The 13,989-nt window shown below is 41.5% G+C and overlaps 1 protein-coding gene across 9 annotated transcripts in view; it reads right to left on the bottom strand.

Moving 5' to 3' along the window:
- Specc1 (sperm antigen with calponin homology and coiled-coil domains 1) overlaps positions 1–13,989 on the bottom strand; it is a 266,251-nt gene that overhangs the window by 95,743 nt on the left and 156,519 nt on the right. For all 9 annotated transcript variants that reach the window (NM_001281818.1, NM_001310526.1, XM_011249106.3 and 6 more), the window contains one exon: positions 7,989–9,571. In NM_001281818.1, coding sequence (NP_001268747.1) covers positions 7,989–9,571 — 1,583 coding nt within the window. The remainder of the gene's footprint in view (positions 1–7,988; positions 9,572–13,989) is intronic.

Below are 13,989 nucleotides of genomic sequence, written 5' to 3'. Positions count from 1 at the left end.
TGACATCAGTGTCTTCCTTGATCACTCTCCATGATAGATACGGAGGTAAGATCTCTCACTTGAACTCAGAAATTTTTTATTCAGCTAGTCTAGCTAGTTGGTTTGCTATGGGAAGTTCCTGTCTTTACCTCTTGAGTACTAAGATTATAGGCAAGCTATCATTTTACCCCGCATTTACCTGGGTGCTAGGGATTCAAATTCTGGTCCTCATAGTTACACATGCCCACATACATGTGAAAATGCATCTACCACACATACAAATAACCTGTTGTAATATGTATCAATCTGCATTTAAAATTATGTTAAAATAGTATAATAAGCATTGTCTAGTACATAGAATCATCCACTGAGCCATCTACTAGTTGGCACTACATTATTTTAATTACCATATACTGGAAATCCACTGCCTGTAAACCCCACTTTATTATTATTTTAAAAATGCTACAATAAACACTGCCCCTTTTCTTTAGCAATTTAACTGACATTAATAAATAGGTAGGTATTTTCCAGGCAACATAAACTTGATATGCAATAGATTTCTTTCTAATTTTTTTAAGTGTGGGGACTTTGCATCTAATTTTTTTTCCCAGTTGCAGTTCTGGCTGGGGACGCTATAGGAATAGGGATCTGGTCGACTTTATTCACAACAGTACACAGAACCCTCTCTCTGCACATGCACAGTGCTAGGCATGGAGAAAGGACTTAATGTGCATGTGATGAATGGATGAGTAAAACAGTACAAGGCGATCCTGTGATGTTTTCCACTTGGTAGGTGGGACAGGTGAATGGATGGATGGATGGATGAGAATATGAGGAACAACCTCAGGACCAACAAACATCATTTAGCCCGAGCTAAAAGTCATACTTCAGTTACAAAAGCCTGCGGCTCTGCACTGTGCATACATACCACTGCAGGCTGCTGTCAAAACTAAAGCTGCGGAAGTATACCAAAATGGCGAAGGGCACAGAATCTGAAACTAAATGCCAAGATTTAAACTCCAGTTCTACCAAATCAAGATTTGTGGGGTTTTATTTTATTTTATTTTATTTTACTTTACTTTAAGATTGCTATTTGGAAAGAGTCTCTTTATGTAACTTAAGCTGGTTAAGTACTCAAAACTGAAGTTCTGCCTCAGCCCCTAGTCCCGGGACTACAGCATGCCGCACCATACATAGCTGAACCTTGTATTCTTTTAATTCCTTTGCCTCAGTTTCCTTATTTGAACAATGGAGGTTTAATGAAATAATGTATTTACAGTTTATTAGTGACTGGTACAGTTTAACTTTGCCTTATATAGTAACCACTCAATAAAAACTACTTCCTTCTTCCAGAATAGCCTTATGTCTTATGCATAAGTAAGACATAATAATGTGCCGGGCGTGGTGGCGCACGCCTTTAATCCCAGCACTTGGGAGGCAGAGGCAGGCGGATTTCTGAGTTCGAGGCCAGCCTGGTCTACAAAGTGAGTTCCAGGACAGCCAGGGCTACACAGAGAGACAACAACAACAAAAAAGACATAATAATGTGAATCACAGTAAATATAGGTCTATTTAACCATGAGAGTTGGCTGGTGGAAAGTCTTCTATCTTATCACGATTACTTCATAATACATAGAAAATGACTTTTTTAAAAGTTGAGACACATTCTATTTTTTTGTCTTTTTTAAAAGATTTACAGATGGTTGTGGTGCACTTGTAGGTGCTGGGAACCAAACCCAGGTATTCTGGAAGAGCTTAACCGCTGAGTCCTCTCTCCAGCCCTGAAGCCCTACATTTTAGATTTTAGAAAGCTACTGTCTGAAAGGCAGCCTTGGAAGGTAAACTTTGAGTCTTATGGGCTCATGGCTGGACTCCTCAGGCAGAAGCATGTCACCTGGAACCCAGAAACATGCACAGGACTAGCAGGGAATACTAAGGGCACAGAGTAAAACTGGGCACTATCATGAGGAAAGTGGCCAAGCATCCTGAATGAGGTCTCTGAGTGCATCTGAGACTGATGACCCTCAGAGACTCTGGTTTTATTTCCTATACCTCATGATCATGAACACCAAGGGGTGGCATGCATGGGGAGGGGACAGAAGTACAGAGAGTCAGAGCTGATGAGCCTACAAATCATATCTTGCTCCATATCTACATAGTCCTGGCTGTCCTGGAGCTCACTATTTAGACCTGGCAGACCCACTTGCCTCTACCTCCAAAGGGCAGGGATTAAAGGCCTGTGCCACTACACTCAGTCAAAAAACTTAGTTTTTTTAAAAGAGTAGTTTTACCATTTCATCTCATAGGGACAACGTTATTATTTTCAGATTATGTTTGTTTTATAAATTAACAAACATATATAGGGAAATTATTTTAAAAGAAGAATGTGGGCTGGAGACATGGCCCAGAGCACATACAGTTCTTCCAAAGGACCTGATTTTGGTTCCCAGAACCCACATTGGGTGGCAACTCCAGCTCCAATGATCTGATGCCCTATTCTGGCCTCCACAGGTACATTCACACAAGTGCCATATCCACACACAAACACAAATAAAGAATTTTAGAAAATTCAGCAACCAAACAGCAGAGAACAAAGCCCTGTATTTATGACCACCGGAGTTCTAAAATGCCCTTTTTGTGATCCTAGCCTTTCTGCTGCCTAGCAATGCAAACTTTGAGTTTAGTTTTTCTAATTTGGGAATTCCACTTTCAGACATCCAAACTTGGTTTTTGGTGAGTCTTTTGAAAAACAGAAGTCACTCCCAAGCTCTGCAAGCATCTTTCATCTTTGAAAACTAACTATTTAGTCAGATTCAAACAGATCACCACGATTTCTCAGTAAGAGGACATCAAGAGTCCTCCCTGATTCACCAACAACGACTAAACCCAGGTAGCGACCTAGTAAGCTGTGGTCAGACCAGGCTGGAATCTTAGCAAATGTCACCACTTCCTCCAAGCTCTGGGACATTTTTGAACTTGGGGGAAAAGTTCTGTTGCAGGTCAGTTTCCTTGGAGAAGGACATGTGCACATAGGAAATATTTTGAGGAGTGCTCCTTAATCTCAGTGTGGGAAAGCCATGAAGCAGTGGAGTTTTGACACTATCTCATGATGGCATCCACTGACCCTTCTGGGAGAGGGCCACACCTAGCATTACCTTTATACTGACCCAGCTGTAAAGGCCCTGGTCTCTATTTTCTCAATGAATTAGCCATATGAAACACTACCCAGAGAGAGCCATCTTGGAAGGGGCTCCAGTTAGGTTTGTCATTGATTCTCAATAGTGGAGTAAAAGAGAGTGGAAGCCTGGGTGGAGACGAGAGAAGGTTGTGTTGCCATATACTTATCTGTAATCTCTCCCACAGGAGAGACAGGTATAAATAACTGGCCGTGATGGCGTTAGAACTGGGTGACTGGATTACGTAGAATAATGATTTTTGTAACATGAATCCATACAGTCTCCTTTAGTTTATCATGATGAACTAGCACTATGGACATCAAGCTGGAGATCAACTATGAATCAAGCCCTTATCATAGCTCAAACTGGCCCCAGGACAGAGAATGTAGAATAAAGCAGATAAGGAAACAAACCTATGGCCAATATAACATTATCACCAATACATAAGGAAGCAAAAATCCATTACATTAAGAGTAAAAGCATGGTGTGAGTTGAAAATGGAGTCTAAATATTTTAGTTTACAGCTGGGTTTAGTAGGTTCTGATGGCAAAGACAGCATCTTGAAAAATGACTCTGCCTTTGAGAAATCATTTCATATTCTATTCAAATAATCGTACACAAATTACAGAGCAGGACAGGATTAGAGCTAGGTCACTGCAATAAATTCTAGTAACATTGAAGTTGTGTCAAGAGTTCTATCAGAAATGAGCACATGGAGGAGGTGCAGCCCAGAGGAGGAGGTCTGGCTCGTAAAACTGCTGCTTCTTGTGTCCAGATGTCAGCTCGGAGGCTTTGTTTTGGCAGCATCAATGATGAGTCCAGGGCCTTGCCATGTCCAGCCAGAGGAGTTGACCACTTTACTAAATTTGGTTATTATAATGTCCATTAAGTAATTTTGAATACTAAAAACTAAAAAAAAAAAAAAAAAAAAAAACCTAAACTAAACTAAAAAAAAAATTAGAACAGGGAACAAAGAAGTTACAAGTTTTTCCTACCCCTTTCTCTTCTTTAAAAATTATTTCATTTTTATATGGAAGAGTATTTAACCTGTATATATGTCTATGTACCATGAGCATGCCTACAACCCACAGAGGCTAGAAAGTTCTCAGACCTCTGAGAACTGAAGTTACAGACAGTTTTAAGGGCCATGTGGGTGCTGGGAATTGAACCCAGGTCTTCTGGAAGAGCAGCCAGTGCTCCTAACCACTGAACCCTCGGGCTAGTCCTCTCCGACCCTTTGCAACAGTGCCTCCTCCAATCAAGTTTAACTTTATAAAACTCAGAATGTACATCAGGACATTACTATTAGATACATTTTTACTGTTTCTAAAGGGAAGGAGGGGCAAAGAGAAGCACAGGTCTTGACACAGGAGGCACTTTGGCCTAGAAGCTGAGCAGCCATCAACATGAGGTCAGTGACTGTAGGGACAGGAGCAGAAGAAAGCCTTGGTGAGTGTCTGAAGATTGTTCCTGCTCCCAGATAGCTCTCCTCATGTTTGGATTCTATGTGCTTTCTCAGGAAACAGCACAACCACCTTTACAGTCATTCAGGCCTAGGTCTGTACAGGCAATGAATAGCTCCTTCTGCAGTCCCCAATAACAAATCAATACTCAGCAAACCCTACTGGGCCCAACTCCTAGTCATCTAAATGTCTCTCCATTCCTCGTCCTCCCAGCCCAGCCTAGTCAGCCCTTGGCTTTCTCATCTGTGGCCAGATAATCTTTCTCAACTATAAATGTATCACCATCATCATCATCATCACCACCACCACCACCACCACCACCATCATCATCATCATCATCATCATCATCGGGTTTCCGAGACAGGGTTTCTCTGTGTAGCCCTGGCTGTCCTGGAACTCACTCTGTAGACCAGGCTGGCCTCAAACTCAGAGATTTGCCTGCCTCTGTCTCCCAAGTGCTGGGATTAAAGGTGTGTATCACCACCACACAACTTTTGTTTTCTTTTTTTCATAATTAATTTTTTAAATTCCGCAGATCAGGCCATTATCAAGACAACACAGGGTAAAGACACCTGTCACCAACCTGACCTGAGTTTGGTTCAGAGAACCTGTATGGGAACACAAACTCTGACCTCTACATGTAAGCTGTGACACATGTATCCAAAGCAAAATAAATTAAAAACATTTAAAAAAGAAAAACAAAACAAAATAAAACAGAACCGTCAAACCAACTAAATGAATTTCACAAAATCAAAATGGAAAAGTGTGGGCTTCAAAAGACAATGAAAAATAACCTTAATGTTTAACTGATCGGATATGCAAAAGGCAGCATATCTGTACACTGCACTATTAGCCAGGAAGAAGATATGAAGTCGTGACACAGATCATCCATGGATTTACCTTGGGGAAAAACAAACAAACAAACACCATGCTAAATGAAGAAAGCCAGAGACAGAAGGCCAGTGATGAATGGTCACTCGGAATGTGGCAGAGTCAAACCTAAAGATCCAAAAGCAGATTACAGACTGCAGAGGTTAGGAGGGACATGAGCTCAGGCGTTACCTGCTAATAGGTTCAAAGTTTCCTCTTGGGGCGATAAGAGCTGTCAATCAGCCTGTGGTGATCACTGCACAGCCACAGGAACATACTAGACAGCTCTGATCCATTCACTTTGGCATTATAGCTCAATAAACTTTTAAATCCCTTCCCCTCCTCTCTTTTTTCCTTTTCTCATTCCTCTCCTCCCTTGCTCTCTTCCGGACGTTTTTTGGGACAGAGTCACTATTTAGCTGGCATCAAATACATAATCTCCCTGCCTCAACCAACCAAGTACTTGGGATTACAGGTGGATACCATCACGCCTAGCCAAAACCACTTTCCTGATAGTTCTCTCTCCTTCCTTCCGTTTTCTTTTTCTTTTTCTGCAAAGCTGTTGACCTTATCATAAGGGAGTAAAGTTCTCCTAATTATAAGGCTTTGCTTTCTCTGAACCAAAGGTTGTTGGTTTTAACATCAGTTAACGTGTTGTTCTGAACACGTTCCTGCTCAACTTTGATTTTAAAAGGTAGTACAAGTCCATGATTAAGAATGCCTATAATACATATGGTCCGATCTTTGATCACTGGCTCCAGAAATTGACAAATTAGACTAATAATTGTTTTCTGCTTTGGTCTGCACAATTGGAAAAAAAAAAAAGATAGGGCTGGAGAGATGGTTCAGGGTTAAGAGCACTTGCAGGTCTTCTAGAGTACCTGGGTTTGGTTCCCAGCACCCACATCAAGGAAGCTCATAACAGCATCACTCCAGTTCCAGGAGATCTGACCCCTCTGGCTTCCACGGGCACCTACACTCACATGCATAGACAACATACACCTACATATAGTTAAAAACAATAAAAATCTTTAAAAAGAAATGCTTAATGTCATGTCAACAGTAAAAGCTGAAGCTTAATGATCTAGAGTTTCTGGGAGTACTTTTGCTCAGCTGGGACAGAAATCAGAAACAGGACAATGCAGCTCCCTTAATGTCCAAGCTCAGAGCTGACATCAGTCATTCTGCTCTTTAGTGTAAGGTATGCCCTGAGTGTCAGCAGCACAGCATCTAGGCACTGTTGATCAGTCCTCAGCAGCCAGAACTATGTGTTCTTGGGACCTCTCTGAAGTCTCCCAGCAGTAAGGCACTTGCCCCGGCAGGCAGCCCCTCTGCAGGCCTACGGAACTTCACCGGTAATGCTTGCGCTGCAGTACTTGCACATTTATGCTCGCAACATAAACTGCTTTTTTGAAACACTGACAACCATCAAATAAAGGGGGAGGATGCTTTCACCCTCCCCCCACCCTCCCCCAGCAGTTTCCCAAGTCACAGATCCAGAGCTGGAAAGACAGGAGTAAGGAGCCAGCCTGCATGCTGTGAGGCAGACGACTATCACAAAGTGACCACCAATAATCCTGTATCACACAACAACATTCCAGCCAAATCAAAGAGTTATTTTAAAAATGAAAGCCATGACCACTTATTTAATCTTGGGCTCTAAGCTAAAAAAAAATTCAGGAAATGATTAACAGACTTGAATGACATAATTTAGTACTAAGTTTTGGCAACGGCTCAAGGATGCAAGTACTCTCATGAACTGGTGGGAACAAATTGGCATATTATTTCTGGCAGGCAGTTTGGCTAAATGTGTTGAAAGTCTTTAAAATGTTTATACTCTTTGACTCACTAAGTCAACGTCTAGGAATTTCTCCTGAAGAAATAATCAGAGATATATAAAAATTTACTTTTAATATTCTAAGACAAGAAAGAACATAAACAACCAATAATACACACATAGCAATAACAGTGGACTAGTGAGTATAAAATAGTTGCATGATAAGTACTAGCTGGCATTGAAAGCAACATTTTAAAAAGCCAGTGCTAGAATATGCTCACAAAGTATTAAATGTATCAAAAAGTCCATCAATGTATACAGGATGGTTCTAAATCTTATTTTATCCTATTTTTGTGTGGAGCTAGGGATCAAATCTAAAGTCTCAAGGAGGCTATGAAAGTATTCTACCACCAAGACACAGGTCACCCCTGACGGTCTTCATCACTACACCATATCATCTGATGTAATTTACAGTATTTCCACTAATCTTTTTATCTATCTGTACAGAAATCTGGGTGGGTTTTTTTTGTTGTTGTTGTTTTGTGTTTTGTTTTGTTTTAAAATTTGGAATCCCCAGAGCTAACCTGCCTAAATTCTAATAGATTTCCAAATCAGAAGGCTTAGATTCACAAATACAGTTGAATAATTGATTCTCTTTGGTTCACAATGTTAAGGTCTCAAAGAGAAATGTCAACAAATACTAGTTGAGAACTGTCTTCTTACCTTAGCTAGCAGGCTGGAAACATGTTTAATTTCACCATTTGCCTTTAGCAATTCTTGTCTGAGCTCTGTGCAAGACAGCTGCAACTGATCTTTCTCAGCTCGAGCCACTTTCAGCATCTCCTGAACCTCGAAGTTCTCTGCTGTCTGCCCCACAGTACTGCTGGCCTCTATGGCTTTTTGCTTATCAGCCTCCAAAAGAGCCTTCAAGGACCCATTCTCCATTTTCAAGCCTTCCAAGGTAACTCGACATTCCTCCAGAGTTTTGGCCATCACACTATTATTACACCGCTCATGTTCTAGGAACCCATTCAGCTTCTCATTTTCTTCCTTCAGGTGCTTAATCATGTCTATAGCGCCTTGGTTTTCTTCCTCAACCTTCCGTAGGCTACAGGTCAGCTGCTGCTGAATGTTGAGCAGCTTCTCTCTTTCAAAGCGGCTCTTCTCGAGAATATCCGTGCACTTCTGCTCCAGCTCAAGGACCTTCCCTCCCTGGGCACTGGGTTCCTCATTCTTCACTCGCTCCTGTAAAAGGTTGATCAGCTTCTCATTTTCCTGACTCAGCTGTTCTGCCCTCTCTCGGTGCTGGTGGAAGGAGGTCTCCAGAATGGTCTTCTCATCCACTAGCTTCTCGTTCTCGGCTGTCAGTTCCTGCACCATCTGCTGCTGGTCTGATAATTCCTGCAGAGTAGCCTGCAGCTCTTCTGCAGTGCTGTGCTGATTCTCCTCCATCTTCTGTATCTTCTCCGTGAGAGATGCCAAGGACAGCTCACTTGCATTGTTTGGGGAGCTCCCAGTAGGGGAGCCCTTGGAGCTCTTAAAAGGGTTGCTAGTGGCTGACAGGGGCCGAGACGGGGTGTCTGCAGTGATATGCTCAAAATCTGAGGCGTCCGGTGACAGAGAGGCTTTGGTGACATCACTGCTTGAAGACCCTGATGTCCGCAAGGCACTCCCATGTGTGGTTCTTCTGTACTCATCTGTTTCACTAGACAACTCATTTCCAACTGGGCTTCCAAAACTGGACTCGTGGGTTATAGATGTTGGGCAGCTGCTGTCACCAGTGTGACTTGCTGCCCCTTCTGAATTTGGTGACTGCTCAAGGTAAGTCAGTTTCTCCTTCAAGGCCCTGTTTTCTTCCTCTAGGTCAGCAAGCTCTTTCTGAAAGGTCTTGTTCTTCTCCTCCAGGGTTCTTATCAAAGGCTGTGCATCACTTTCTGGGGATGCTGTTCCCTCTGCACTTGGGTCTGAAGCATTGGCATCCTCAGTGCTCAGGGCCCACCTCTCTTTGCATTTTTTTAGTTCACTTCGAAGCCTGTTGATTTCACTGTCTTTGGTTTTGGCTTCTGCCAGAAGTTCTCGTACCTGGGACTCGAGCACAGCCTTCTCTGCACCTTCATGCTCTTGCTTAGGTTTTGCAGGGGTGGTCCTCAGATGCTTGGTAGGAGTGGGATTGCAGGAAGAAGTTGGGCTGGAGCCTAACTTCTTTGAGCTGGAGGGACCACGTGGCACAGACCTCTCTCTGGAGATAGTTACTGAGAGCTCCCGTGGAGCTGGAATGCCTGTCCGTTTAGTTGTTGGAATAGTCCCTAAAGACAAAAGATGAAAGAAAAAATGAAACAAAAAAGAAAGAAAAAAAATTTTATAATGAAACTCAAATGTCTTCCATATATGGCATAGATGATGCTATGGCTGTCACTCTTCATCCAATTCTTCCTCCTCTAGGTATCTTCTCAGTAAGAGCGGCAAGGACAACTCATTTGAATTGTTTGGGGAGTTCCCAGTAGGGGAGCCCTTGGAGCTCTTAAAAGGGTTGCTAGCGGCTGACAGGGGCTGAGATGGGGTGTCTGCAGTGACATGCTCAAAATCTGTTTTGAATAGGGTTTCTGTACCTCTTCCCATGGGCTTGTGTATTAAGGAAACCAGACTCTTAGCCAGAGCAATCCAGAGCAATCCTATCCCCTGAGAACTCATAACTGAATTAAGATCTATGGACACGACCAGGAACCCAAAGTTGCCACACTAGGCTGGGGACTCAGAATGGAGAACTGCTTAGCTCTCCCCAGAGAAGCTTCTCCTTGTAGTGGGTGGTAATTAACAGAGCTCTGCAGCTAGACAGTGTCCAGAGAGTGAGCAGCTTTGAAGCACTCAGCCCTATAAGGTATGTCTTTAACAAACCCCTCCCTTCAAAGCTGAGACGTATGTGGAAGAGGAGGTAGAAAGATCTTAATAGCCCGAAGTGGTGGATAACTCCAAGAAAAAGGTGTTTCCATACAGAACAGGACTGATAGACATATGAACCCACAGAGACTGTGACAGCATACATATGTCCTGCACAGACTCAAACCAGACCAAAGCCCAGCACTGAGACAGAAAAGTGGGCACAAAGTCCCACCCCCTAACCAAGAAACTATTTGCAATGGGAAAGAAAAAATGGCAGTTTTCTCCAATGTAATGTCACAGGGCATGTCAATCACATTCCAGGACAGGCTCCATGCCCATGAATAGGTGGCCCAAACAAAATAAACTCCATACTTTTTCATGCACATTATCTTTAGTTATTGACTTTTTAAAAATTTTGCTTATCTATTATGATTTCCACTTTTGTTTTTGTTTTGTTTTGTTTCATTGTTTGGAGAGGGATCTAAGAAGAGCTGGAGAGGGTAAAGAATACGATCAAAATATTCTGTATGAAATATACTTTCATATAATTAAAAAAAAGATCTATAGATACTAGAAAAAATGCAGTAGAGTGCAAGAGTGGGCTGCTAAATATCACTAGCATGGCGAGAAAAGCAACAGCTGACAACCACTCTGCTGTCCTGTGAGGAAGGTAAGGCTTGATCTGTGGTACAGAAAGAAGAAAACCAACTTCTTAATAGCATCATATCAACCCTGGAGCTTGGCCTATTGCTGGACTTGCAGTTACAGCAGCTGATTTACACATTTCCTATAGGTTACTCTGAATCTATAACCTATAGCTTAATACAGCTATACAGATAATGTTGAGAACTAAATAAAATACAAGTTTATTTTCATTTCCCAATAACATATTTTAACTGAGTGCAACTTTGAGATAAGGGGGGGCTTGGGATATAGCTGATATTTTCCAGTATATCTAGGGCCCTAGATTCCACCTTCAATGAGGAAGAGCAGGTATAGAGAGGGAAGCCTCTAAGGAGGAATTAGAAAACAAAGTTGGTACTTGGGAGGCAGATGCAGGCTGATCTCTTACCTCAAGGTAAGCCTGGTATACAAAGTGAGATCCAGGAGCCAGGGCTACACAGAAAAACACTGTCTCAAAACAAAACAAGACAAAACAAACAAAAACAAAACAAAACAAAACAAAAAGAAATAAGAACAAAGAAAAAAAACAGAATTGGTGTGTTCCTTTGTATTCATAGAGAAACAAGAACAAATGGGATAAGGATGGTTTAAAGAAACTGGTAAAACAGGGAAATGATATAAAATTTAGAATATTATTATGAGAAATATAAGTATGGGGTTTTTTCATTTTACTATATTATAGATAAGATTTTACTATATTATAGATACATTTTAAGGTAAAAAACATTTTAAAGCTTCCACAGAAGCCGGGAGTTGGTGGTGCATGCCTTTAATTCCAACACTTGGGAGGCAGAGGCAAGTGAATTTCTGTGAGTTGGGGCCAGCCTGGTCTACAAAGCAAGTTCCAGGACAGCTAGAGCTACAAGGAAAAAGCCTGTCTGGAAAAGCAAAACAAAACAAAAGGGTTCATACAGGGATCACAGAGAAATGAAAACTCTGGACTTAAACTTACTTAAAAACTGAAAAGACTGATGAGTATGGCCTGTAGCCTGCTCTCTAGTCAGGAAGGATCCTGGAGATAATCTATTTCTCCCTCTCTAAAGTATAGGAAGGGGGTGTAGAATGCACCCTAGACTGGTCACAGTCTAGTGTTAAGAGATTCTGAGTCCAACCTGGCCAAGACTGCCAAAAGAGGGAGCAGGAGCTGACCTCAACACAGCAATGACAATGGGCAGCAATAGCAGCCACTGGGAAGTCCTGCAGAAGCTCGGCCACGTTACTATATAGAGATGCTGGTTCTTTATGTTAGAGGTGGAGAGATGGGTGAGCACTTGTTGCTCTTGCAGAGGATCCAGGTTCAGCTCACAATACCCACATGATGGCTCACAACTAACTATCTGTAACTCCAGTTCCAAGGCATCTGACGCCCTCTTCTAACTTCTGCAGGCAGACCACTAGGCCCTCATGTGATGCACATTCATGAATATAAAATGGATATATCTAAAAAAAAAATGTGTTTCTCAGACACTGAATACTGTGGCAGACTTCTAAAAGTTGAACACATCTAGTTACCTTACTTGCACCACACTAAATTACTCAATAAAGAAAAGGTTTAATTATTCTTATAAAATGAAGATTGCAACCACTCAGCAATAAAATGTTTTTGTAACACCAATCCTCTAGAATGAAGTCATCTTGGAGAGGACCAGGCTGAAGACCGGATGATCACAGATGCTTCATAGTTATCGTGTCCATCCAACAGGCAAACCTGCAGATCTAGGATTATCATGGCAGCATCTGCCATTCCTCAAATATCACTTAAATGAGGCTCCTCTTCCTTCCTCCCTCCACTCTCTTTCCACCTTTAGTCATTTGTTGCTTTTTCCATCCTTTTGCTGCCAAGATTTGGTCTGTTCTCCTTATAATTATTACCTGTGCCTTGTATAAACCACTCAGAATGTTTTTTAAAAGCAAACCAAAGTTTATTTATGAAATACTCCAATGTGTTGTGAAACATACAGTACAGATATTTGTTGCATCTATTTTTTTCTTTGTTAAAACTAGACTGCTCATTCTCTAAGGCTTTCTGCATCTCTGTATCTTATGCATTCTGTCTGACTTTCAGTCATATTTAAGCTCTCCTCCTCTTTTCTTTTTGCAACCAAGCAGTTGGCCAGCAAATCTTATAACCGTTTTAGAAATGTTCCTGTGTTGTTCTTTTCCTTTTGTTTTGGCCTGAACCTTGAATATTCTATCTAAATTTCTGAGACCACTTTTTCTCAGGTCTTCCTGATTCCAGCCACCTATACGTACCTCTGGGACAAACTGAACAATCGGTTAAGCAGTTTATCCTTATTTCTGTCACAGAATCTATGTTTTTTGTTTTTTGTTTTTCCAGATAGGGTCTCACTATGTACCCCTGGATTGCTAGAACTCTCTACATTACCCAGGCTGGCCCCAAACTCATCTTCCTGTCTCTGCCTCCCCAGTTTTGGGATTAAAGGCATATGCCATCACGCTGGTCACAATCTGTTTCTTATCCAAGACTATGTGAACATCAGACTTCTTGTCCTAAACATGGTACTCAGCCTTGTTCACGTCTCCTTGACTCTCAGCACACCCAGGAAACACTAGTCAATATTCTCAAGGTTATACATGGGCAAGCACTTTCCAGTGCAGCTACTTTTGGGTGCCAACACTCCCCACAGCAGTCCCTCATCCACACACATAAACCCAGTAACTCATTGGTTCTCTAGGGTTAACTTTAATGAAATGGAACCTTGGTTTGTCATTGGAGCCTTTTGGGAGGGGACAGTGATGCTTAGCTCCTCCCCTGCTTGGGAGAAATTTTTTTACAAGGAATAGTAGATTCACTTGTTAAAGCTATTATGTCTTGTGTTCTTCAGAATGGGAACCAGTAGATAAAATGTTAGAAGGATGTAAAAATAGAAATTGTTTTACTAAAAAGGAATTTACACACACACGTGTGTGTATGTATGTATGTATGTATATATATGTGAAAATTAAGATGATTGTATGTTTCCAGAATGAAAACTATAATGCTTACACAAATTATGAAAGTCTGAGTAAGTTATTTAAAGTATATAAGGAATGAAACTTAGAGATGCTATATATGATTATTAAAATTTCAAAGATCAACAATTATAAGGACTGGCTAAAATTTGTATATCTAATCTGAGTTTATTTAGAAATGGTTAGT

Source organism: Mus musculus, chromosome 11 (genome assembly GCF_000001635.26).
Source record: "Mus musculus strain C57BL/6J chromosome 11, GRCm38.p6 C57BL/6J".
NCBI lineage: Eukaryota > Metazoa > Chordata > Mammalia > Rodentia > Muridae > Mus > Mus musculus.
Note: the sequence above shows the minus strand (reverse complement) of the source record. Positions and strands in the feature narration are given on the sequence as shown.